This window comes from Lissotriton helveticus, chromosome 7 (assembly GCF_964261635.1).
Source record: "Lissotriton helveticus chromosome 7, aLisHel1.1, whole genome shotgun sequence".
NCBI lineage: Eukaryota > Metazoa > Chordata > Amphibia > Caudata > Salamandridae > Lissotriton > Lissotriton helveticus.
The window spans coordinates 921,330,716-921,357,771 of NC_136068.1; the positions used below are offsets into that span (position 1 = coordinate 921,330,716).

General features: G+C 46.2%; 1 protein-coding gene across 1 annotated transcript in view; it reads left to right on the plus strand.

Annotated features, from left to right (window-relative positions):
* The window catches only part of IK (IK cytokine), a 197,607-nt gene extending 171,221 nt beyond the window's left edge, over window positions 1-26,386 (plus strand). Inside the window, exons 18-20 of the mRNA XM_078653439.1 lie at window positions 9,907-10,015; window positions 21,022-21,056; window positions 25,993-26,386. Coding sequence (XP_078509565.1) covers window positions 9,907-10,015; window positions 21,022-21,056; window positions 25,993-26,020 — 172 coding nt within the window. The 3' untranslated portion in view covers window positions 26,021-26,386. The remainder of the gene's footprint in view (window positions 1-9,906; window positions 10,016-21,021; window positions 21,057-25,992) is intronic.
* The last annotated feature ends 670 nt before the right edge of the window (window positions 26,387-27,056 follow it).

Below are 27,056 nucleotides of genomic sequence, written 5' to 3' on the forward strand. Positions count from 1 at the left end.
AAAGATTTCGACGCTAAGATGAAAGCCTTCACGATCCCTCACAAGACCAAGCCACCGGTGGTGGAAGTAGTCGAGGAGGAAGACGAGATCGACGAGGTCGCCGAGGAACAAGACCAGGACGTCGAGGTGGTCGACGACCATGAAGGGTACGAGAATCCCTACGATAGTTACAACTATGGGGAGGAAGAGGACAGCAGAACGGACGCACAGTCGGCACCCTCTGACCTACAGGAGGTAGATTACATAGATGTCGACACCGACAGCCCGGAGGAGGCGGTCGACACATACCCCTCGAGGCCCTCGCCGCCGGACGACATCGGGGCCTACAACTCGGTGATAAAATCTGCCGCAGCAGCATTCAAGCTCAAGCTCGACGAAGAGAAGCAGAAAGCAGACTTCCTTCTAGAGACATTGCTCCCAACACAAACAAGGAGCCAGTACCTTCCAATGCTCGACAGCGTCCTGGCTCAGGGGAAGGAAGCATTCAGGGAACCCGCAACATGCAAGGCAGTAACTCCCAGAACAGAGAAAAAGTACAAACATTCCTCAAAAGACCCAGCCTACATTCAGGGCACGGTCTCCGCAGACTCCATTATCACGGCCACAGCAAGGAAGAGGGCTAACGTACCCACTACCTCGGGTCCACCACCAGATAAGGAGAGCAAGAGGATGGATCTGGTGGGCAGAAGGATCGAACGGAATGCCGTGACCCACTGGCGCATGGCTAATTCCAACGCCCTCATAAACAGGCACATGTACCAGATCATGGAGTAGCTGGGGCAGTTGGTGAAGGACCTGCCCCAGGATGCCAGGCAGAAGGCCGAAAAACTGATTGAAGAAGGGAAGAACGCGGCAAATTCTTGCCTTAAGACGGCCCTAGATGGGGCAGACACCGCCAGCAGGCTCATGATGATGGGTGTCACGGAAAGGAGACACGCCTGGCTCAGGATCTCAGGTTTCAAACCGGAGGTGCAACACAGCATCCTGAACACACCGTTCAACGGCGACACGCTTTTCGGAACAACAGTTGATGAAAAGCTCAGTCAACTAAAGAAAGATAACGAAACAGCAAGATCCATGGGAGCATTGCAGTTCAGAGGCAACAAAAGGGGCACCCCGTCACGGAGGCCCGGCGGGAGAGGTGGAAACCAGCCAGGTACATCACACCAGGCTTTCCAACAAGCGCACCAGGCAGACTCGCAGGCTCAACAGGGGCAGCAGAAGCAGTCCTGGCAATACCAACAAAGAGGCCAGTCCTTTCGTGGGAGAGGAAATGGACGTGGACAGAACAGAAGAGGGGGACAGCAGCCCGCCTCTAAGTGACTTCAAAAAACTCTGTGTGCCCGCCCACAAAAAAGATCCCAGGGGGCAGCACGTACAGATGGGTCCAGACAAACTAGACACCTACGACCACATGACACCAATGGGAGGAAGATTAAGATCTTACCTCCGAGAGTGCAGAGAAATCACATCAGACAAATGGATCCTCAACATTATCCAATTCGGATACTGCATAGAGTTGGAGGGGAGGCCAACAAGCAGAAAACCAAAAAGAAAAACACTAGCAAGCAAGCAGCTGCAGTGTCTTCAGGAGGAGGCAAAGGAACTCCTGCGGAAACAGGCCATAGAACGGGTACCCTTCAAGGAAAGAAACACAGGAATATACTCAACGTACTTCCTGGTACCAAAGGTAGACGAGACAATGAGACCCATTCTGGACTTACAGTTCCTGAACAAATTCATAAGAACGCAAAAATTCAAAATGACCTCCCTGCAAGAGGTGCTCCCACAATTGCAGACCGGGGTCTTCATGGTCACAATAGACCTCAAAGACGCCTACCTGCACATCCCAATGAACAGAAAGCACAAACACATGCTCAGGTTCACCATTGGAGAAAGCCACTACCAGTTCACGACACTGGCCTTCGGACTAAAATCAGCACCAAGGGTTTTCACAAAGTGCCTCGCAGCAGTCGCAGCGCACCTACGAAGGCAAGGAATGCACGTATACCCTTACCTGGACGACTGGCTGGTGAAAGCAAACTCATACCAGAAATGCAAGCAGCACGCACATACAGTGACGAGCACGCTCATAAGCCTGGGGTTCTCCATCCATTGGAAGAAATCATCAATGGAGCCGGAACAAGTCAAGATCTTCCTGGGAGCACAGATCAACACCTTACAGGGCAAGGTGTTCCCCAGCGAGAAGAGGGCGAGGGCGCTGGTGAAGGAAACTCGCCTCTACCGGAAGGGACAAGCTCGGACAGTGAGGACTGCGAGCAAGATCATGGGCATGATGGCATCATGCATCCACCTGGTACCAAATGTACGACTCCACATGAGACCCATTCAAGAATGGCTACAGGAGCAATGGTCACAAGCTACAGGCAGTTGGGAGGATCTAGTGGTTGTAACGCAAGCAGTGCAGAAGGAAATGGCATGGTGGACCATGGAAAACATAACAATGGGAAAGCCTCTAACGCCCCCAACGCCAACAGGGACCATCACCACAGACGCATCCCTGAAGGGATGGGGCGCTCACATGGAGGAGCTCAAGGTGAGGGGACTGTGGACGCCAACAGATGCGGCAAAGCACATCAATTACCTAGAACTGAAGACTATCTTCCTTGCACTGAAAGCCTTTCAAACAAGACTGTACAAACACAAGGTGTTGATACAAACAGTCAACACCACTGCGATGTTCTACATCAACAAGCAGGGGGGCACACAGTCAGCCCCGCTTTCAACGCTGGCGCCGGAGATATGAAGATGGGCCATCCCTCTCAAGATAGACCTGCTAGCCATACACCTACCAGGGAAGGACAACATACAAGCCGATTGGCTCAGCAGGCAGACATCGGCATCCCACGAGTGGGAGCTCAATGCTCTGGAGACAAGGTACCTGTTCGACAGATGGGGGACACCATCGGTGGACCTGTTTGCCACACGCCAGAATGCAAAATGCCAAAACTTCTCATCCAGGCAGCCCGAGGAGGGGTCACTGGGGAATGCCCTATGGATAGATTGGTCAAGGACATTTGCTTACGCCTTTCCCCCGATACCACTGATGCACAGAGTGCTGAGCAAGTGCAGAGCGAGCAACATGACACTGATACTGGTCGCACCACAGTGGGCGAGGCAGACATGGTACTCGCAGATCATGGAGATGACACAGTGTGCACCCCACAGATTCAGCAGGAGGAAAGACCTACTCTCCATGCAGAACGGAGAGGTACTACATCCAGAGCCAGAGAGCATGAGCCTAGTAGCGTGGCTCCTGAGGACATAGAGTTCGCACATTTGAGACTACCAGAAAGCACCCTGAGGGTCCTTCGGGAGGCACGAAGGCCCAGCACTCGGAAGTGCTACGTTGCGAAATGGAAAAGATTCACAATATGGTGCAGACAGGAAAGACTTTACAATAAAATGAAGAGGGACTCCACAGTGCTACGGTACCTGACGCACTTGCTGGAGAAGAACCTTAGCTCATCCTCTTTAAGAGTTCACTTGGCAGCGATAGTGGCCTACACAAGGGGAGAAACGTGTAGGAGCTTCTTCACATCACAGGTGGTGAAGAGATTCCTAGAAGGAGCAAAAAGGATCGCACCACCCAAGCGGGTGCCGCCACCTGCATGGAACTTGAACACAGTCCTAACGGAACTCATAAAAGAGCCCTTTGAACCACTTCACAAGGCCTCCCTAAAGATGCTAACTATGAAAACAGCCTTCCTGGTTGCAATAACGTCCTTACGCAGAGTAAGCGAGCTTCAAGCGCTGACGCTACAAGAACCCTACATACAAATACATAATGATAGAGTTGTGATGAGGACTGACCCACACTTCATGCCGAAGGTGGTATCCAAATTTCACATGAACCAGTCTATACAGATACCAAGTTTTTTCCAAAAACCAACAACTAGCGCAGAGCGAGCTCTGCACACCCTGGGCGCCAGAAGGGCAGTAATGCAGTACATTGAAAGGACAAAGGGACACAGGAAAACAAAACAGTTCTTTGTGTCATTCGCAAACAGCTTCATGGGGAAAGCTGTAACTAAAAAGACCATTGCACGATGGATCGCACAGACAATTCAATTCTGCCACAAGCGTGCAGGACAAGAACTGGCAGAGGGGACACGTGCCCACTCCACTAGGAAGAAGGGCGCTACAATAGCCTTCCTGGCTAACACACCCATAGAGGACATATGCCTGGCGGCAACATGGGCTTCGGTGCACACGTTCACGAAGCACTACTGTGTGGATATTCAAATGAACAAGGAAGCTCAAGTTGGACAGAAGGTGCTACAGCACATATTCAACACCCAACGCTCATCTTCCACCCAGCCGCCACAGAGATGAGAAACCGCTACAAAGTCTATGCACAGCATAGTGAATCCAGAAAGATTCACGCTGCAAAACGAATAGTTTTCTTACCTGTCGGTGTAGTGTTGCAGCTTGAAGATCTTTCTGCATTCACTAGCGAACCCACCCACCTCCGCCAGAAAGATGAGGCTGGAGAGAGAAGAGGTGGTTAACAAAAAAAAAGGGAACTTTTAAAAGTACAAAGCGGTAAAATACCAACTAAATAGAACATTGCCATTACTTCGGAAACGAAAGAAACACGGAAAAAAAGAACCCGAAGATGGCGCACAAGAGTGGGAGCTTCCGCAGGAAGCATGCCGACGTCACCGGAAATACACCCAAGGGGGTGTGACGCCGACGCCCACCTGGGCTACGAAAAAAAAAAACCCCAAAGAAAAGACTACGAATCCGGACACAACCACAAGACCGCGGAATAATGCACAGCATAGTGAATCCAGAAAGATCTTCAAGCTGCAAAACTACACCGACAGGTAAGAAAACTATTCGTTGTTATTTACAATGCCAATAGCTTAAAAACGCGTAAAGGCGAGACCTATTGCATTGCAATGGCTTGTTAGTACAGCCCCCAGTGCAAATTAACCTGCCGCATTCAAAATATACGGTGAGACTACTGTGTTCGCCAATGGTGACATTGAGGTGAATGGACCTTGTAGTCAACTGACCGTACAGTCCTCTTACAGTAAATCAGTGTTTCAAAACATGTCCAGATCCGCAAAAGCGTGTGCTCAATTGATCAAATCTTTCAAACTGGCCAAAGATGTGTGGTTGCGGTCTAGTTGCAACAAATGTTGCTTTGGGTTTATCCCATTCTTGCAGATATAATGCAGTCTTAAACTCAACAAGAAGGGGTTTTGATCAACACCCTATACCAATTCACTTTTTTTCCTTAGTAAGTGTGGCAGAGGTTCAACTTTGGCAGTGTAACTGTCAATAAACTAATAAAATGCTGTTAAACCCAGGAACAATAACAACTGTGGAGAGGATGTGGTTTAACGGCTAGGGTGGCTGACCTCAAATCTGGTTATCCGGGTTAGAGTCTCGGCAACTACGCTTAACATCCTGCAATTCTGGGTAAATCACTTAATCTCCCCGTGCCTAACAAAAGGAATGTGTCCTTATGTAACTCAACTAGTGCTCATGTAAAGCGCTCTGATACCGGATACCTTCGGGTCAAGTTTGCGCTATATAAAAACTCTGGGGGAAAAACGGTTCTCTTGTCATTGGTACAGGGGCATCCACCACCGGTTTACCCATCCTCGTCGCCTGCATGTAAAGATGCACTGTGTCCGATTCATAGTGCGAGTATATATTACAGTATACAGGAGCCATCGCAACAACATACAGCAGAGACAGTTCTCGCCATCTTCCCCCAACCGTGCTGCTCCGAATTTCCACAACATTACGATCCACAATACCCCCACCCACTTCACCGTACCAGACCTCACATGCGGTATTCTATTAAGAAAACAAATAGAAATGTAAGAAATTGAATAAACGCACACAGATGTCGCAGAGAAATCATACCCAGCAGACATGTCTGTCTGCCCGTACCCTGCGGGGGGGGGACACCATGACTGAAATACATATTCTGCAGACATGCACAACAAATACAGATTGCACTTACACACTTATGCTGAACGTTATCAAGAAAGGACTGTCCACAATCATATGTAAAAAATGAATTATATATGCATGTCCAGCACACAAAAGATATACACACACACTGTTGGAATACACGCACCCTTTGGACATTCATACTTTGCTGATATGCACACACACATCCTGCAGACACGCATTTTCTGCACAATAAATCTTCAAAGGAGTGTTAACAAATCACAAAAGACCGCACAAACAGGAAGGCACATAATGAAATGTACCCACACACTCTGCAGTCAATCTTCGCTTTCTGCAGTGTTCACAAACCTCCAGCAGACCTATTAACGGCTTAACTGCTGCCCAATTGCAGAGGTACTCTTGAGGGAGGAGTGAGTGCTAACCAGGCTGACGATAAACTAGTCTGTTGGAAGGGTAATGTTACTGAAGATCTTGGGAAAGAGAACGGGTCACTGCTGATCAGAGCACTGAAGGAAGTCATCCCGAAGTCACAATCCTTGCCTAAGCAACTCGCAAAGTGTGCAAAAATGTTGGTGTCAACCTCACATAGCAGACACATCCAGCAGGATCGCCTGTTCGGCGCCGAGACTATGCCCCTCCCCCCACCCCTTACAAGCCTGTGGGGGCGACGCATTAAAATCGGCAAAGTTGTGAGTAGGGAGCTACCCTTTCTGTCAGGAAAAGGATTGGGTCAACAATTGTACAAAAACAGAGCTCCTTTTCCTGATTTTATACCTTATATATGGTGTGCATATCCCCACCGGGATGACCACCTTTGTGAAAGAGATTTTGCGGTATTGTTTAGGTTACCAAATTTACAACTTAAAATATCAAACCTATCGATATCATGGAGGACCACATATGAATCAAAGACTTAATAAAAATTTGTCATTCATTTATTTATAAAAATTGTTTAAAAAATCATAGTACCACAATTCTGTTACACAAAAACAATGCAAAATATATATTCACTTAATACAACAATGCTTATGACACACTCTCTAAAACATTTTATAGTTTAAAAATTGCTTGTGCAGCAATGTTTACCACAAACATATTCATACATCATAATTGTAGAGCAATATATTAATAGGAACAAACTGTCGACGCGGCGTTTCGGTGCCTCTTTTATTCTTGCACCTTCTTCAGGACTCGTTCCCTGATTGGTCACATCCAGGTAGTTTTCCCTGGATCTTTTTTCTCTATTATTATGAGTCCGTTTAACATCTGGCGTCCTCCTTCGATCGAGAAGACTCAGAGGGAAGGAGGACGCCACGCAGTTCAGCTCCCACCACCAAAGGTGTAAGCCAAGTCAAAAAGGCTTCAACTAAAAGATTGCCAACCCCAGAGTGGATCTATACACAAAAGAGTGAAGTAAATAAAAAGTAACTCTTGTCATCCAGTAAGACGAAGCAGGGAGAAGAAAAAGTGAAAGGGAGCTCCCAGAGGCGTCCTCCTAATGATCAAAGGAAAAATGGAAATAGGACCGTATTGAAGTGGTTAATTTCCATACATTCTGAGGAAAGACCAAGAATATCGAGTTTTAAGAAATTTTAAATAAACAAAGGGAATGAAAAATATGAGCAGATGTTAAACGGACTCATAATAATAGAGAAAAAAGATCCAGGGAAAACTACCTGGATGTGACCAATCAGGGAACAAGTCCTGAAGAAGGTGCAAGAATAAAAGAGGCACCGAAACGCCGCGTCGACAGTTTGTTCCTATTAATATATTGCTCTACAATTATGATGTATGAATATGTTTGTGGTAAACATTGCTGCACAAGCAATTTTTAAACTATAAAATGTTTTAGAGAGTGTGTCATAAGCATTGTTGTATTAAGTGAATATATATTTCGCATTGTTTTTGTGTAACAGAATTGTGGTACTATGATTTTTTAAACAATTTTTATAAATAAATGAATGACAAATTTTTATTAAGTCTTTGATTCATATGTGGTCCTCCATGATATCGATGGGTTTGATATTTTAAGTTGTAAATTTGGTAACCTAAACAATACCGCAAAATCTCTTTCACAAAGGTGGTCATCCCGGTGGGGATAGGCACACCATATATAAGGTATAAAATCAGGAAAAGGAGCTCTGTTTTTGTACAAGCATTAAAATCGGCAACAGCTAGGTGAGACAATGGCGGCAGCACAAGTCTATGCCCCTTGGAGATGGCAGTAGTAAGACCAGGATGACGGATGGCGAGGCTTGGCCCTTGTTGTGCAGGCTACATTTCATACCCGAGGGTTTTTTGTTAAACAGACTTGCCTCAGTGCAGCCACCTTGGGTTCACCTCTCCGCGACTTCGTGGAACGTTTTAAGTGCTGGGGAATTGCATCTGAAAGTGCCAAGAAGCGTAGAACAAATAAAGAGGCGGGTGCAGGCCAATTATCCGTGCGATCCGATTCCCAGGGGGGGCAGTCTCGAGTGGTTTCCGTTGTGCGTGCGTGCAGCTCCTGGGTGCAGTCTGCTTCTGAGAGGCGCTGCTCCCCAGTGGAGTTCGGCTCTGAGTTGGCGCCTGTCCTCAGTGCGCTTTAGTTTCGAGCGCGGCTCCCATGCTTTTGAATGTGTAGCTCGGGGCTAGATTTAAGGGCAGTCCGGCTCTGTGTGAGACCCCAGCGGTGGGTTTCCCCTCCTCCATCCCATGCCTATGCTCCCCTGCCGACTCCTCGCGAACTCCTATCTGCAGTGCTAGTGCTTCTCGACGGGCATGCACTCGGGAGGGAGGGCACACTCGAGCCAGAGAGGTAAGGGCAGAAGGGAACTTGGAAGGGGGATCGGGGGGGACCGACGTGAGCCAGGGGCGCGGAAATATGACCCCGAACTGCACCGGAGCCCGGGCTGACTGGGGAGGGAAGGAAAGCAGAGATGCGGACTCCTCACTTGTGAACCTCTCTCCCCGCAGTCACAGGCGGGGCGTAGGCTGGGAGCGTGAGAGAGGGGACACGGAGTGTGAGAGAAATTAGGTTTAGAGAAAGTCAGGTGGTTCGGTGGGACGAAGAAGACAAGGCTACTCCTGAAGAAAGAGGAGCACGCTGCAAGAGAGCAGATAGAAATGGCGGCCGTAAAGCTCAGAAAATTTTGGAATCGGGGGCGTGTTTTTGGCGTTCTGAGTGACGGATAACGTCACAGGGCGAAAGAACGCAAAAAACACGCCCCCTAATCCGAAAGAGACTGGGCTTGATTGGAGTGACGCCTCTCTCCTCCAATGGCTGGCCTCCGTTTAGGAAGCCAGCCAATGGAGGAGAGAGGCGGGTTCAAGCCCCCATACCTAAAAACATTAAATCTTCGGAGCTCCGCCCTCACTGCTTACAGCAGTGTGACGAGTCTTCGACCTAAAAAAGGGCCTTGTTCTTCCATAGCTCAGATTGTCGTTACAATTCAAGGTACAGCCTGACTTGGAAAGGAAAATTCTTATACATAAAATAGCGGCCTTGTTTCCAAGTGATGATCTGGTTTAGGTTTTAAAACTTCTCGTCACACAACTTTGCAGTGGAAGCAGACTTGAATGGCCTTCCGTCTTCCGTTCCCTCTTCCTCAGTAACTAGTTATTTTTACAGTGCAACATCACTTGCAGAGATTGAGCAAAGGGCGAAGTGATGTCTCATGGTGAATTGTTAGCCCTGATTAGTAGAAGACAGAAAGTATTACATGTCTCGTTAAGGGGTGCTATAAAATGTTGTTTTGATACCACACTGCCAGAAATTGGGAGCAGGTAATATAGAAAAGATTAATGTTACTATATACTACCAATATAAAGTTAGTTGCAAAAACAAAGAACTGCAATAAATCGTCCCCATAATAGTTTATCAAGGTCTTAAAGGTTCTTTTTTTATCTACTCTTTCTTTTTGTGATTAGCAAAAGCATTCCTTCTCAGTTGTCATGTTTTCTCTTCCCTCGCAGAGCTGCTTTCCAATATGGCATCAAGATGTCAGAGGGGCGCAAAACAAGACGTTTCAAAGAGACCAATGAGAAAGCCGAGCTGGACCGACAGTGGAAAAAGATCAGTGCGGTGAGTGATGCTCTTCATTGTGATAGGGAAAGGGCAGTATTTCTGGGTGACTGAGTGGCAAGGGTTGAGCAGAAGTGGCTTAATTGGATGCTAATCCAAATTGGAATAATTAAGTTTGACATTTATTTTATATATTTATTTTATTTATTTTTAAGGTTTTCTATAGCGATGGTTACACCCAGGGGTATCAGAGCGCTTTACAGGAATGTGAGGAGGTACATTATTAAAAAAAAAATTGAGCAAAACAAGAGCCAATATAACAAAGAAAGCAGATAAAATACGAAAGCTATTTACAGAACATTATGTTAAACTAACGTGGGTAGGGAGGTTGAGAGAGAAGAGAAAAAGGAGGGGAAGAAGAGAAAAAGGAAGGGAAGACGAGAGTAGGAGTAGCAGGAGTAGTAAATCAGTGGGAGATCGTGCGTAGGGCTAGGAGTCATAAGTAGATATAGAGAGCAGGGGGGAGGGGAGGGGGAAGAGTAGCGTGAGGGAGGGAGGATTGGTAGGAGAAGGTAGGGGATAGAATTGGAGGGCAGTAGAGAGGGACATGACGTGGTCGCAGCGCGCGAGATCAGTGTCGGAGGTAGGAATTAAGGACCCCAGTATTTGTTGAGGAGGAACAATTTGAGTTCTTTTTTGAAGTTGAAGTAGGAGGGGTTACAGCGTAGGTCTTTAGGCAGGGAGTTCCAGACGGAGGGAATGTTACCGGAGAAAGAGCGAACTTGAGTTCCTTACTTCTTCAACAGGGGGGATGGGGGTGGGGGGTGGATAAGAGTGAGGGGGGTTGTGTTCCTCGTCAGTTGTGCGCAGCCTGCTTAGTGGAGTTTATCTGAGAGGTAATATGGGGTGTTTTGGTGAAGGGCTTTGTGCGTGATAAATGCAATCTTATAGGTGGATCTGCCTTCGATGAGTAACCATTTGAGGGTTTTCAGGGCGGGGGAGATGTGATCGAAACATTTGTAGTCGGAGATAAGTCTAGGTGCTATGTTGAGCGCAAATTTGAGTGGAGCGAGGTGGACTTTAGGTGTTGCAGCGAGGAAAGCGTTGCCATAGTCGATTCTCGACAGGACCACCGATTGGACAACAGTTTTAAAGTCATCAGCTGGGATGAAGGGCTTAATTTCCTTGAGATGACAGAGAGTGAAGAGTGCTCCTTTGGCTGCGGTTTTTATGTGGGAGGTGAGGGTAAGGTTATTATCAATGGTGATGCCTAGAGACTTAACTGAATTAGAAGTGGTGACAGAGCAGTTGAGAGCATTAAGGTCAGAGATCCTGTCTTGTATGGGAAGTGGGTTGTTTTTAGGTGCAAAGAGAATGATTTCAGGTTTTTTAGGGTTGAGTTTGAGATGATTATGGTGGAACCATAATTGGATCTTGGTCAGGGTATCATTTAGGTGAAGGATATCGGAGTGGGATTTATTCTTATTGTAAAGTGTGTGTCGTCTGCATAAAGGTGGTAATTTATTCCTGCTTGTTTGAGGATGAGGGTGAGTGGTTCCCTGAAGAGGTTGAAGGGAGCAGGAGAGAGAAGGGATCCCTGGGGGACACCCGAGAGAGAAAGGAGTGGGGGTGGAGAGGCAGTTGTCAATTTTGATTTGTTGGGTTCTGTGTTGTAGAAAGGAGGTAAAACAGTTGAGGACATGGCCATTGAGGCCAAAGCGGACTTTAAGAGTGTTTAGTAAGGCGGAGTGGTTAACAGTATCAAAGACAGCGGATAGGTCAGGAGAATGAGAAGGCATGATTCACCTTTGTCGAGTGAACGATGAATGTCGTTCACTATATTGAGCATGGCAGATTCTGTGCTGCAACCTTTTCTAAAGCCAGATTGGAGTGAGTCAAAGAGGTCAAAAGTGTTGATGTGATTATCAAGTTGGAGCAGGACACATTTTCCAAGGGCTTTGGAGAGAAGAGGGAGGTTAGAGATGGGTCAGAGGTTATTTGGGTTGTTGGGATCTGCGTTAGGATTTTTGGGAACGGGTGTGATTCGACCCAGTTGGAGGGAGGCAAGAACACACCATGTGGCCAGGGAGGAATTAATAATGGTGGTCCAGAAAGGGGCAATGATCTGTTTTAGGTCTTGGACAAGGTTAGGGGGCAGAGGGTCTTTGGTGTGGGAGGATGGTTTTAGCTTAATGATGATATTGTAGACTTCGTGTTCGTGACAGGAAGAAAATTATGCCAGGAGGCATTGTTTTTTTGTTGCTGAGGGAATGAAGGGTTGGGTTTAGGTGGGAGGGAACCGGACAAGGGATGTGCAGGGACAGGTGGAGGATTTGAAGGTGAAGGAGATTTGGGAGAAATGTCATACGAAAGTAGTGTGTTAGGAGAAAGCGGATTTAAGATGAAGGATTGGTCTATTTTGGTGATTTTATTAGAGCAGAACTTAGAAATTTCTTCGCATTTCTCAATAGAGGCTGTCAACTTTTGGGGGGCAGACAATGTTGGACTTTTCATTGAGGATGTGTTTTTTGTAGTTGGGCCTAGCAGATCGGAGGAGGGCTAAATGGTTGGGGGGATGGGTGTTGCCTCCGTGTTCTTTAAGAATGTCTAAGGCAGCGTCTTTCGTTGTTGAGAACCGGGTTGAACCAGGATTTGGAAGGTATGTTCCTTTGGGTTTTAAGTTTGGGGGGGGCACTTGGTCTAGGACCTCGGTAACTGATTTATTATAGTGTTCGGTGAGGGTGTTGGCATTTTGGGAGAAGGAAGCTAGCAGGATTTTGACTTTGATTTTCTTTTCTAGTTCGCCTGGTGGGATAAGATGAAGGTTTCTGGTCAGTTTCTTGTGTTTGATGCTTTTGGTATTGATGTGGGGGTGGGGGGGCAGTAGTGCTGATCTTGAAGAGGATGAGATAATGGTCAGACCAGTAGATGGGGATGATGCTGTAAAGGAAGTCCAAATCATCATTAGTGATGATGGCATCAAGAGAGGCCCCTTTGGAGTGAGTTGGAGAGCGACAGATTTGTTTAAGGTCTTTGATCTTCAGAAGATTCAAGAGGAGATTAGCTGCAGGGTCTTTGATGTCATTCCAGTGGAGGTTGAAGTCTCCAAGAAAGAGATTTTTAGAGTTGGAAAGTAAGGATAGGGTGAGGAGGTCGGAAAATTCCTCTGCGAAGGGAAGGGATTCGCCAGGAGGATGGTAGATATTATGTAGGCAATAGGAGGGGCGCTCTGAATTATAAGTTCTGCACCAAGTTATTCAAAGGTGGTGGGGTCAGTGTTCTTAAGAAGCGAAATTTGAAGTTGGTTTTTAAAGATGATAGCTAGACCACCTCCAATTCTATCTAGTCTATCTTTTCTGAGTATGGAGTAACCGGGTGGGAGGGGGAGTAGGTCAAGGATGGATGTAGAGTGGTCGTTGAGCCAAGTTTCTGTAAGGAAGGCGATGTCAATATCATCACTGAGGATGGATTCAGCTATTACTGTTGCATGTCGGACAGCTGAGCGGCAGTTAACTAGCATGCATGCAAGGGGTTTCTGATAGATACATCTGCCGTGTGGATTCCTCACTTTGTGAATATCCCCTTGCGTCAGCAACATTCGGAAATTCTTTTTGTAGCTTCGCGCCGACGTGGATCCGGACGTCACAGAGGCACGGCATCGCACGCGACCTCGCTGACGTCACCGGCGCCTATAACAGGCCCACGCCGGCGTGATGACATCAGTTCCCTTTTTTCCGCGTCGTCGACGCTAACGGTTTTCAGGGATCGTGTAGTAGCTTCCAGTAACTTTGTTACTATTTCTTCGTATTTGTGTCTTTCTTACATTTTCTTCGAGATGTCATCGAAGAAGACGGGATTTAAAGCCTGCGGTGAATGTGGCAAGACCATGTCAATCACCGACCCCCACGAATGCTGTGTATGGTGTTTGAGCTCGGACCACGATGTCGAGGACTGTTCCTGCTGTAAGAAGATGACTCCAAAAGCCTTAAGAGAGAGGGAGACAAAGCTCCTTATGGCGAAACTCAAGAGCAAAAAAGCTAAGAAGTCGTCAAAATCTCGATCTCGTCGGTCGAGGTCGAGGTCTCGTTCGAGGTCACACTCGGAGTCATCGTCAGCACACGCTTCGAAGTCTTCGAAGAAGAAACACAGAAGGAAGTCCCATGAGTCACGTCATCACTCTGGGAAGGACTCTAGCTCGAAACCAAAGTCCCAGATCAAGCTCGTGTGTAAAGAAGTGGAGGTTTCGGAGTCGGAACATGAAGAGGCTGTGCATCCAGTTTCACCCGAGCCTCAGGAACAGGTCCAATCTCCGATTCCATCAAATCCTTCTGGTCAGGAGGATGAAGGTGAGGAGCAGGGGGATGGTGGAGCCGAAGTTCCGGCACCCGATGGTTCATCGACTCCGGCTCCGGCGCCCGAAGAAGAGGTCGACGTCGTGTCGACTCCGCCTCCCCGGGAACATCCGAGAGGTCCGTATCCTGAGTTTCCGACTCCAGGTCAGGATCCTTCCCAGTTCCTGAACGCCATGTATGGTGTATATTCAAGGGCAATGTTCCCGTCTGGTGCACCTGTTGGTCCCACGGGTCCTATGGCCTTTAACCTAGGGGTTCCGCAGGCTTATGCCCCTGCACCCTTCATGCCTTTTATGCCGGCTCTACTGCCGCATTGGCATTTTCCGACACCACCGGTGTCGTCGACGCCGAAGCGCACGACGCCGGCTCCATCGACGCCGATCCCATCGACGCCGATACCCGTGACTCCGAGGCAGGATTCTGTCCGACCTCGTGTCGAGAAGCCTCGTCCGACGTCGGGCTCGACGCCGGCAGCGACCCCGTCGGAGTCGATTCCGAATCCTTTAACTTCGATTGTGAAAGAAAGGTCTCGGAGAAAGGCCCAGAGACTTTTGGAAGAGGAAAAGTATGGGTATTCTGACACTGAGGAAGGAGAATTACAGGATTCTGAGGATCCCTTTGATGAGTTAGGTGAAGCCAGTGGTCTTGAACTGTCACCTGAATGGGAGTTGGCTTCTGTATCGAATGCTCCATCTAAGGATGTGGTGCCTTACCACACTGTGATTAAGAAGGCAGCGAGTTTACTAAATATAACTCTGCCTACAGCTGATTATAAACCCAATATTTTAACTGAGGTACTTCATTCACCCTCTTCTGTGATCGAGCCTATGTTACCATTCAACGAGGCATTGTCTGAACCTGTTTATGAGGTCTGGAAGAAACCCTTGACTGCTCCAGCGGTTTCTAGAACGGTAGCAAGAAGATATAGAGCTGCACCGGATGACCCTGCATTTCTAACAACGCATCCTCTTCCTGAGAGTTTGGTAGTGCAGGCTGCCTGTTCTAAAAAATCTGCTGGGGCATTTCCACAGGTTCCTGGAGACAAGGAATCCAGGAAACAGGACCAAAATGCTAAAAAGGTTTTTTCATCAGCCAGCATGGCATTGAAGTCAACCAATGCTACGTGTTTGATGGGTAGATATATCCATGCTTTGATGGACTCTGTCAAACAACTCATTCCAAAGGTTCCTGAGGATGACAGGAAGGATTTTCAAGAGGTAATCTCGGACACCCAAGCGGCTGCGAGACAGGTCATCCAGAGTGGTTTGGACACTGCAGACTCGGTGGCAAGAGTCATGGGTTCCTCGGTGGCTACTAGGAGAGCTGCTTGGCTCAAATCTTCGGAGTTTTCTGCTGATGTCCAGTCTGCTTTAATGGACTTACCCTTTGATGGTTCAGGTCTGTTTGGAAAGAAGGCTGATACTGCCTTGGAACGTTTTAAGGACAGTAGGGCCACTGCAAAATCTTTAGGCCTTCAATCCAGAGGTACTACCGGAAGACGTTTCAGAGGGTTTGGCCGATCTTCCTTTCGATCTTACAGATCATTCCAGCAGCAGCAGCCTCAGCAGCAGCAGCAGAACACGCTGTACAAGTCGTACAGAGGAAGACAAAGACCCCGTCCTAGAGGTCGTCAAGCTTCCTCCTCCTCCTCCTCCTCTCCTTCCCAACCCCCGGCCAACGCAGCAAAGCAGCCCTAGATCCGCCATTCCGGATCATGTGGGCCCAGTAGGGGGTCGGCTTACTCATTTTCTACAAGATTGGGAATTTATAACATCGGATCTTTGGGTTCTCAATCTTGTAGAGAATGGGTATGCTCTTCCTTTCCAGGAATTCCCTCCCAATTACCCTCCTTGCCAGGGTTATTGTTCAGAAGACCACCTGCTTCTCCTGCAGGAAGAAGTCCTGGCACTGTTCCGAAAGGGTGCGATAGAGGTGGTTCCAGAGCAGGAAAGGGGTCAGGGGTGCTACTCCCGGTATTTCCTGATCCCCAAGAAAGATGGCAGACTTCGGCCAATCCTGGACCTCAGGATTTTGAACCTTTACCTGAAGCAGGAAAAGTTCAAAATGCTCACTCTTGCACAGGTTCTTCAGGCGCTGTTGGAAGAGGACTGGATGGTGTCGATCGACTTGCAAGATGCGTATTTTCATATTCCCATCTTGAAGTCTCACAGAAAGTATCTCCGTTTCACGGTTGGGTCACAGCATTACCAGTTTGTGGTCCTTCCGTTTGGCCTTACTACTGCACCTCGAGTCTTCACCAAGGTGATGGCAGTGGTGGCGGCTCATCTCAGGAGAACGGGGATTCATGTATTTCCGTATCTAGACGACTGGCTGATCAAAGCGGAGTCGCCAGAGAAGGTGCTCCATCATCTGCAAGAGACAACTCAGTTGTTGCACAGGTTGGGTTTTTCGATAAATGTACCCAAGTCTCACCTGGTGCCCTCACAGCGCAACCTGTTCATAGGTGCGGTACTGGACACAACCGTATGTCGTGCATTCCCTCCCCCTCAAAGAATTCACGACATACGGGAGATGATTCCTTTATTTTACAATGGAGCGGTCGTTCCAGTCCTGAAGGTCCTTCGCCTACTCGGTCTGATGGCTTCATGCATTCTGTTGGTCAACCATGCACGCTGGCACATGAGGGCACTCCAGTGGTGCCTCCGCAGGCAGTGGTATCAGCACAACGGAGATCTCGGGGAGTCAGTGAGGATCTCCAGGGAAGCTGCAGCGGATCTGTCTTGGTGGAGCGTGGAAGGCAATCTGTCACAAGGAAAGCCTTTTCAACTTCCTCCAGCGGTGGCCACAGTGATAACGGATGCATCCACTCTCGGGTGGGGTGCTCATCTGGGGGACCTGGAGGTCAATGGTCTTTGGTCTCCAGAGGAAAGGTTGCTTCACATCAACCTTCTAGAATTGCGGGCGATACGTTTGTCGCTCAAGGCCTTCCTCCCTTCCCTTCGCGGTCAGTCAGTCCAGGTCCTGACGGACAACACGACCGCGATGTGGTACATCAACAAGCAGGGAGGAGTGGGGTCGCAGTGTCTCTGCAGGGAGGCTCTGCGTCTCTGGTCCTGGGTTCAGGACCATCAGATTTGTCTGATGGCAAATCATCTGGCCGGGGTTCTGAACGTTCGTGCAGACAGTCTCAGTCGGCAGTTCTCTGCCGATCACGAGTGGAGGCTTCACCCGGAGGTGGTTCACGACATCTTTCAGATGTGGGGGACACCTCGGGTGGACCTGTTCGCCACTCACGAGAATGCTCACTGCCTGTCATTCTGCAGTCTCCAGTATCCGATGCAAGGAGCCTTGGGGGACGCGTTTCAGTTGAGTTGGAAAAATCAACTCCTTTACGCGTTTCCTCCCATACCCTTGATTCCTCGGGTTCTGAGGAAGATTCGCCAAGACCGGGCCCAAGTCATATTGATCGCCCCGGATTGGCCAAGAAGGGTGTGGTATTCAGACCTTCTCCACCTCTCCTCTCACCCGCCGCTCCGTCTCCCTTACAGGGCAGACCTCCTCTCTCAGATGGAGGGGCAGGTTCTACACCCCCACCTCCAGACCTTACACCTTCATGCCTGGAGATTGAGCGGGGCAACCTGATTTCTTTTTCTCTCCCTCACGATGTGGTGGATGTCATTTTGTCGGCCAGGCGTGACTCCACTAAGTCCATCTATTCTTATAGGTGGTCTAAATTTGTTGTTTGGTGCAGGGAGAAGTCTATAGACCCTTTGAGGTCCCATTTATCTGATGTGCTCCAGTTTGCCCTTTCCCTGGCCCAGCAGGGGCTTGCTGTTGCCACGGTGAAGGGATATCTGTCTGCGCTGTCGGCATTTATCTGTATGCCTGACCAGCCTTCTCTTTTTAAGTCTCCCATTGTTTTAAGGTTTCTGAAGGGCCTTACTAATAGGTTCCCTCCTACACCCTTTGTTGTGCCTCAGTGGGATTTGAACCTAGTTTTGACATTTTTGATGGGTGCTCCCTTTGAGCCTCTTCACAAGTGTCCCATGAGGCTTCTGACTTTTAAAACTGTTTTTCTTGTCGCAATTACCTCGGCAAGGAGGGTAAGTGAGCTTCAAGCTCTTAGTTCCAAGCCCCCATTCCTGACCATTCATGCTGAACGAATGGTTCTTAGGACCAGGGCTGCTTTTCTGCCTAAGGTGGTGACTCCTTTCCACCTTGGTCAATCCATTACCCTTCCTACCTTTTATCCTCCCCCTCACCCTTCCAAGGAGGAGGAGAGATTACACTGTCTTGACCCCAAGAGGGCGGTGTCTTTTTACTTGGACAGGACTAAAGACTGTCGAGTGGACGACCAGCTCTTCGTTGGCTTTGCTGGCTGCAAGAAAGGAAGAGCGGTCCATAAGAGGACTCTGTCGAGGTGGATCGTGCTCTGCATTAAGATCTGCTACTCTTTGGCTGGTAAGGACCCTCCAGAGGGTATTAGAGCACATTCGACTAGAGCAAAGTCTGCATCATCTGCTTTGTCTAGAGGTGTACCTGTTGAGGACATTTGCAGAGCCGCGACTTGGGCCTCCCTCCACACTTTCGCGAAGCACTACTGCTTGGATACCGAGGTGAGGAGGGACGGCCACTTCGCGCGCTCTGTCCTCCAAGATTTCCTGGTATAGCAGAGTGGACACCCTCCTCCGGGAGTGGGGACTGCTGTGGGACTCTATTCACAAGGTGAGGAATCCACACGGCAGATGTATCTATCAGAAGAACAAGTTACTTACCTTCGGTAACGCTTTTTCTGGTAGATACTATATCTGCCTGTGGATTCCTCACTGACCCACCCGCCTCCCCGTTGTCCACTCTTCTATGCCAGATTTTCTATGATGTGTTATTTTATTGTCATGGAAATGTTTATTTCAAATGTTGTTATTGCATTTGCTTCACACTGTGTGTGTTACCTTGTTTCTATACTACGTATACTGTGTATATTTCTACTATCATCGGTCCGTCCGTGTGCCTCGATGGCACGGAAAAAAGGGCGGAACTGATGTCATCACGCCGGCGTGGGCCTGTTATAGGCGCCGGTGACGTCAGCGATGCCGTGCCTCTGTGACGTCCGGATCCACGTCGGCGCGAAGCTACAAAAAGAATTTCCGAATGTTGCTGACGCAAGGGGATATTCACAAAGTGAGGAATCCACAGGCAGATATAGTATCTACCAGAAAAAGCGTTACCGAAGGTAAGTAACTTGTTCTTCTGGTTGTTTAAGGGCGGAGGGCAAGATTGGTTGGCACAGAGTTGTGATGGGGGCATGGGGGAGGAAGGGATTCTGCTCGTCCTCCGGATCACAGGGATAGTGGAGTGGGGAGGGCATGATTGGATAGCAGTAAGTTGTGATGGGGGTCTAGGGTAGGTGGGAGAGGAAGGGATTCTGCTCGTCCTCAGGTTCACAGGAATGGTAGGGTGGGGGGGTCAATTTGATAGTTAGGGAGGTAAGAGTTACTGGGGTCAGGGAGGTCAGAGGGGGAGAGGTGGTACGGGGCACGGGGCCTATGGGAACAGTTGCAGCGGGGGGACGGTTCTCCAATGTTGAAGTTTGGAGGAGTTTAGTGAGTCAAGGCTTGAGGAAGTCTCGTGGTGTCACAAGGACATTATATAGCACATCGCTGTTTGTTGGTGGGTATTTCTTCATCTAAACTTGCCACATGCTTGCTTCATGCCTTTGGAAACAGAAAACTTTACACATTTTGTGCAAGCATCGGGCTCTTTCCTGGTGCCCTTTTTCTTGTAAATGTGTCTCATTATTTGTCTCACTATGTTTTTGGTTTGGTCATGAAGAGCTTGGTCTAAGTACAGCCCAAGCCCTGCTCTGTTTCTGTGAACAATGTAGATACTTCAACACAATTGTATATTTGGTGTCCCAGCAAATTTGTGATCTTGTTCTGGTTTGTGTGATCTATCCAAAAGAGTCTCAAATAGTTCTGTAATTTTCTTTCAATGTCTTTCTTTCTGTGATGTATTACATAATGTAATAGTATTTATACAGGGCACTTTACAGACTGATTTGGTGCATGGTGGTTTTAAGTAATGGTACATTAGTGACTGTGAAGTAAGTTAAAAATGTTAGTGTTTGATATCAACCATCAACAGCAGGTGAGGGCATTGAAACAAATTATGGCGAAAGTAAGCAATGGTGCTGGGTCATGAATGTCCCAGCCTTTTTGAACATGCCCTTCTCCTGTACAAGACAGTTGCGTTTTGTGAGAGGTTGTGTACAGGCTAGATTGTGAAGGTTATAATTGTCATTATAGTCATATCAGAAGGATGGACGCCTTGTTTTGAAACTGGAACCTAGAGGTTACACATTCAGAAAGTGCTTATTACACTGGGCTTTTTGTAGATAAAGTAGTTAAACCTGTCCTCTCATATTGGGAGACTGTGTTCATGTAGGATGAATAGACACAATAGACCCTGAAAAGTGAGTAATGGATATGTTAAGCAACGGATAGAATTGAGACTCTGCACCTGTCTTGCTTGTCATCAGATGTCGGCTTGTGCCGACATCTGATGAAGGCTAATGCAGTTGCTTTACTGGCATTTATTAAAAACCAGCGCTTTGTTCACTTGTTAGCACTGACATGAGGAAAAGTTATTCTTTATTGGCGAGACCGCCAGTTTGAGAGTTGTTCCTACTTTTGCTTGTGATCTTAGACAATGTTTAGATTACTTCAAAAGTAATTCATTTTTATCGTTTTCCAGATTATTGAAAAGCGAAAGAAGTTGGAGGCAGATGGGTGAGTAACAACGTGGATGAACATTCTGAAGACATGATTTGTTACATTAAGTCATCTTATGAAACTTAAATTATGAACTAAATTGTCTGTACGTGTGATCACACAAGAAAAAGGATGGGGAGTGCTCCCTTCCTAGCCATAAAATAACTTATCAGAGTAGGTTGGTGTTAGAGGTTTCCTAAAAATGGGCTGTGGACTTGGCAAATAAATAAATGTAAACATAAGGGCATGAGCTTTTGCTGTCAAAGGGTATGGCTCAGTTACAACATTAAGTGTACAGTGTTTCCTCTCTCCTGTGGAAATACATGGGGCCATTAATCTCCAAGCCTTTCACATAAACATGAAAGACACAAGACACTGGGCAGCCTTGACTGTTTTTCCTTTATCTGAAGCCAAAGAGATGGGGGTCGGACTGGCCATAGTGGGCACCGGATGTTTCCCCAGCGGGCAGCCAGAGTGGGGGCCGATTTTGGACCCCCTGGGGGACGTTATTGTTGCCTGGCCGGTTTTCAGCAGTGAGCAGTAGTGGTGCTTCCACCTAGCAAACACCCCCAGCCCCCAGGAGCCGACCGAGCTGTTAAAAGGAAGTATATCAGATCCCCTTGTTTTGAAGAAAATGATTAGTCCTCCCCTCCCAATTTTAGCAAACTTTCACATCCTTTATTACCCTTGAAATGTAGTATGTGTACATATTTGACTAAGAGCCTTGGTTTGCCGTCTTTCCTTATGTTTACATTAGAACATAAAATTGAATTCAACTACTGTTAGAAAATGATGCACTATCCCACACTTCCACAAGCCTACAAGTAAAATTGGAACTATTTGAGAAGATTCACGAAGGCCATTTCACAGGGAACAACCAAATGTAGATCCTTATCTAGCTTGAGAACCCTGCATTAAAGAAATCCTGGGAATACATAGCACCTCTGAAAGGAAGACATCAAGTGAAATGGAGGGTTGCGTAATTGACCTATTATACGCACCTAAAGAGTGGGATTACATTTTGAAATCAAAATCTCATTTCACTCATTATTTCTGATGGAAACTCTCAGCTGTGAACACGTTTGAAACTTCTCATTTCTGCTGGTTGATTTGAACCACTTCTTGTCAGGTGTGCTGCTGGTCTAGTGTATTCTAGTTAGTTATGCTTTTTGCCCCCAAGTCTATTCATCCCTAAGGCAGAAGTGGTAAGGACGAGAACATCAGGTTGCAGGTTTCTGTAGTAGGGGATCTCTGTGTATAGTCATAATCTAGTGAATAGTCCCGCCCATGTGCGGGGACCCCGGAGCAATCAAAAATAATCTCTTAAGCTGTCTTCTTTGCAGTCCTGCATAGACACTTAAAAGAAAATCAAAGACAAATAATGCAGCCTATAATTACAAGGCTACACTGGCCAGTACTTCAACTTAAACTGGAGTTACAGGTAAGAAACTACTCTATCAGGTCATACATAAGTAAAGGATGGGTGATGAATTAACTACTCCCTTGTGCGTGGGAATTTCTATACTTACCTGTATGCTCTGCTGGCCAATAAAAACCTTTTTTAAGACAAGAGGGTTGCCCCTTGTAGAATACAAAGCATATATGCCGGTTTGAACTGTAACAATTTGCATGAAGCCTCTGTCCCGACAGAACCTTCTATTTTCTGAGCATGTATCAAGGTATTGGATCTTAGTATGAAACACATTAAAGTTTCCAACTGCTTTCCAACTGCTTTCAATATTCCAATTATACCTAATTCGTGCAGAAACAAAGATCCTTCTCCATTACATTGTACTGTAGCTAGTTCTTCGGGTACAAGAGGAAAATGCATTCATTCAAGGAGTTCTGGTCTTTCCTGCAACTCAGATAGACATAGGAATGGATGAAGAAAGAAAGGTTTTGAATATAGGTTCTTCATCAGAGATGGCTACAATGCAAGAAACTAACGGCATAGACATGTATTTTGCATATATTCACATCCCATAGAAGATCAGCTCCATTAGAATTTTGGATATCTCCATAGTGGGATAGGGTTCTGGGCTTGACCATCTAACAATTCAAGGACTCTGGTCAGATCATTCTATTGGTGTTATGTTCTTGAGTCTTTTCCTCCATTTCTGACAGGGGTGAGAGTTATGATCAGATGGACAACACCACAACAATGCATTATCTCTATAAGCAGGGTGGTATGAAAACTAGTGCTCTCTCATTAAATGTTCAGTTGATCTGGCTCTGAAACTGATTGCTGACTGGTAATTTGTCTCTAAAGTCTGTGTTAGAGAATTGTGAATGGGTCTTAACGGATGACATTCTTATGGAAATCTTTTGCGATTGGGTTTTATTGTAATGGAGATATGTGCATGTGTGAAAAAGATGCGAAGTCTTTGTGTACATGTTTCAGGAGCAGGGCTTTTTATGTATTATGATAACAAAAAAGTGAGATGTCTGGTCAAAGAAATCTGAGTGCTGTACTAGAAGCTAAAGACAAAGTGGGATCGTATAGCAACCAAATGAAATAGCACGGGGCTGAGTTTCTGAGCAGCTAGATTAAAGACATTAAATAAAATAGTGGTCACAGACTGATGCTAAAACAGACTGTAACAACACAAGTAAAAAGTCCATTCCTCATGGGAGGTTACAAATGAAGACAAGACGTTACTAAGGCATAACTAACAAGCCTACCAACAAATCAGATGCAACCATTTAGAAGGGACAGTAGCAGGAGCCAATTGAAAAGATGGGCGGAGAGTGGGCGGAGCTTCAAGTCCATACCTGAATAAAGCATGCCTCGCAGAGCAGCTAATGCGCTGCCCAGGCTCGACCTAAAAAGAAATGTTTTTAAATGGAAGCTATACTGCATATGGTGTCAGAAAAAGTATTCAATCCAACCACCTGTCAAAAAGAAGCAATGCTGCCATACTGGCATTTCGACAAAGGCAGATGTTTAATTCTCATTCATCAAAGTACACCTGCTAGCTATTGTAGCATACAGGAAAAGAACATCAGACTTCCTTCTTTACCATTCATGTCCCTGAAAATGTCGTAGAGGGGATAAAAGATGTGTACCCAACAGCAAGGAGACCTTCCCCCCTTTTGGGAAAGTTATGTACTTTTGGCTAAATTGATGTCCTCTTCCTTGTGAGCCCACTCAAAATGCTTTATTATAGCATCTGTCCTTGTAGACTACTTTTTTCTTAGTGAGAACATCTTCTCAAAAGGTTAGTGAAATTCAAGCATTGAATTCCCAGGAATCTTGAAGCTTTTCATTCGAACAGAATAGTTCCTCATACGCATCTGTCCTTTACACCAAGGAAAGTGACATAATTAGTCTGTCAATATTGGGGAATATGCTTCTGAAATGTTGCCTCTCAAAATGGGTTTGCCTGCTTCTAAACAGTCTATTTCAAGGTAGATAGTGTATTGCTTTTTTTCTATTTTATTAGTTAATGAGTAAGACATTGAATGATATCCCTAAGGCATTTTCTACAAGAGGTAGAGCTACAGCTGCATTACTATGAAATGTCCTGCTAGCAGACATTTTCAAGGCGATGATATAGTATCCTATCTGTACGGTTATACATTGTTATTATTGTCTTGATTCTGATGCCATAGCTCACTAATAAGTGGGTCTAGTTGTATTACGGCATCTCTTAGGTTAATCAGTTGCTCTGATCTGCAGTAGTTGTTTCTGAGATTTTTCACCGCTCTGGAAGGATGAATTTGCTATTCACGATTAAAATTGATTCCCATTTGTATAACTTTCAAGCCATTGCTGCTTACTTGAATATATCTCACATCATCATTTTAAAAATGAAGTAATAGGCATCATGTATAAGCCAGGTGAACCTATGGGCTCCTGTGTCAGTGGCTTACTGAGATTGCTGGTGGTCTTTTTAAGTGGCGATCAACCCTGCCAGAAAGACTGGCAAGTTTCAAGTTCCTTTTTCCTCTTAGCCTTGTATTGTTTTCCAAGTGGACAAAGTTCAGACAGAGCTTTGCTTCACTTGATCCATTACTGTATACTGAAGAAACTGAAAAATATTATTAAATCAATAAATTGTGCCCTCGATTTTCATAGCAATGCCATGCTTCTACAGCTAAAGAAAAGGCCAGATGTCTTTAGAGCTCGAAAAGTGTGCCCTTCTGATTCCGAGTATCTGTTTGTACCATGGGGTCGCCTTACTGAGAAAAGTAAAGAGGCTAAAGCTTCAATTCTCAGGTTAATATTCTCTTGCGTCCTATGTGGTCTAGTGTCCTATGACATCAGAAGCAGTGAGGCTCCATTAGCGACTCGTTCCAGAAGAGTACTAGTCGCATTCTAAGGAACTCACTTTCACATGAACTTACATAGCGCTAGCTAGACCCGCAGGTATCAGGTACATCAAATGCAGAAAAACAATTTAGTTATAGGGCAACAAATGAACAACACCCCTTGCTGTGTGGATACAGCTTCCAGAAAGATGCAGGTTTCTGTCAGTCGGTTCTGAGCAACATATGAGCTTGTGGGAAGGTTATTGGTTATGCTGTTTTTCCCTTCCAGATTCCCAACAAGTTGATGCGAAGAGCAAACCAAGTGAAGAAAAATTCCCTCCATGGCATTGCTAGTACTTTTAATTTTTGCCCGCATCCTTCACCTTATTTAGCAGGTGCCGCGCAAGACTACATTTTCTCAAAAGGACTGCATTCTCTGTTTTTTTACATATTTTCCCAATCCCTCTTGCTGGCACAGATAATTCCCGATCATGTGTGAAGGAGGCAGAGTAAGAAATAAGTACCAAATCCGCCTTGAATGTAAAATTTTTATCCAATGTAGTTGGCATAGACCTAAGTATCCCCGTATCCAAGTCTCAGCTGGATTCCTAGTTTGTTGGTTTTGTGTTTCGTGTTCAAAAGGGATGTTTAAAGAAATACATTTCTGTTGAGTTTATTGACCCGTTTTTATTTCCTGTTGCAGGGTCGAAGTGAAAAGGCCAAAATATTGAAAGTGGAACCGTGATCCTTATCTTTGTACTGCCCTATGGAGCCCCGAAATCTTTGTTCTCTATTACTCTATGGACTACATCTCTTTTTAAATTAAACTTGATTCGCTTTAGTGAAATTTTGTTTTTGCTGTATGTTGTACCTGCCTGCTGATTTCAGAATAATATGTTGCATTTACAGCGAATTTGAGTGTCTTTGTATACTCTGTGCTTCATTTTCTACTTTTTTTTGTATATATTTTGTCTTAACTTGGCCAGGATTTTCGTCACTGTGAGTCTGTGACCATTATTGATTCTTGTGCTGTTATGATGTAACATTTACACTTAATGGTTTCAAACCTGAAGCAATAAACACATGACTAAATCGTGCGAAAGGTTTCCTTTTATCCATGATATATGATTACTGAAAAGTTGACTATTCTTTGTGCATATTAACTTGGTTTGAGGGTGACCAATTCTGTTTTCATACCAGCCTCGCTTTTTATGTCTATAATTTCAATCCCGAGCCTTTTTTTTTAAGTTGAAACAATTTTGTTTGCCTAAAACAGAAGTATGTTTGTGCATTACTGAAGTAGGTATAGCTCCCTCAAATATTGAATATTCCATGTTATCCATATACATCCAGCGAAAAGTAAATGGACTGAGGTCTGGGCTTCAGCAGATGTTTCATACGAGGCTTGGTAAGCCCTTTGTTGGAGTGCAGATGGCAAGGCTAGTGATCTTGCACATGTTTGTGGAGTTCTTTGTATGCTGTCCTTGTATTGTGCTAGCTCAGAAACAAAAACATAGCGTTCCTGCAATGATCTTGTTGAATTTACTGAGGGATAAAAAAAACAGCCTGAGCTAGGATAAAAGAGAAAAATTAACAGATATCACAACTGTTCATAAAATGCTGGAAACACTCATCCTGGCTCAGTACAATGTGCATCTTCTTTTGCTTTGAACAGCTACATTCATCTCCTGTAGGCTGTCTCTGCCCCTATCCTCTACATCAGTGGTTCCCAAACTTTTGACTCCTGAGGACCCCCATTGAGTCACC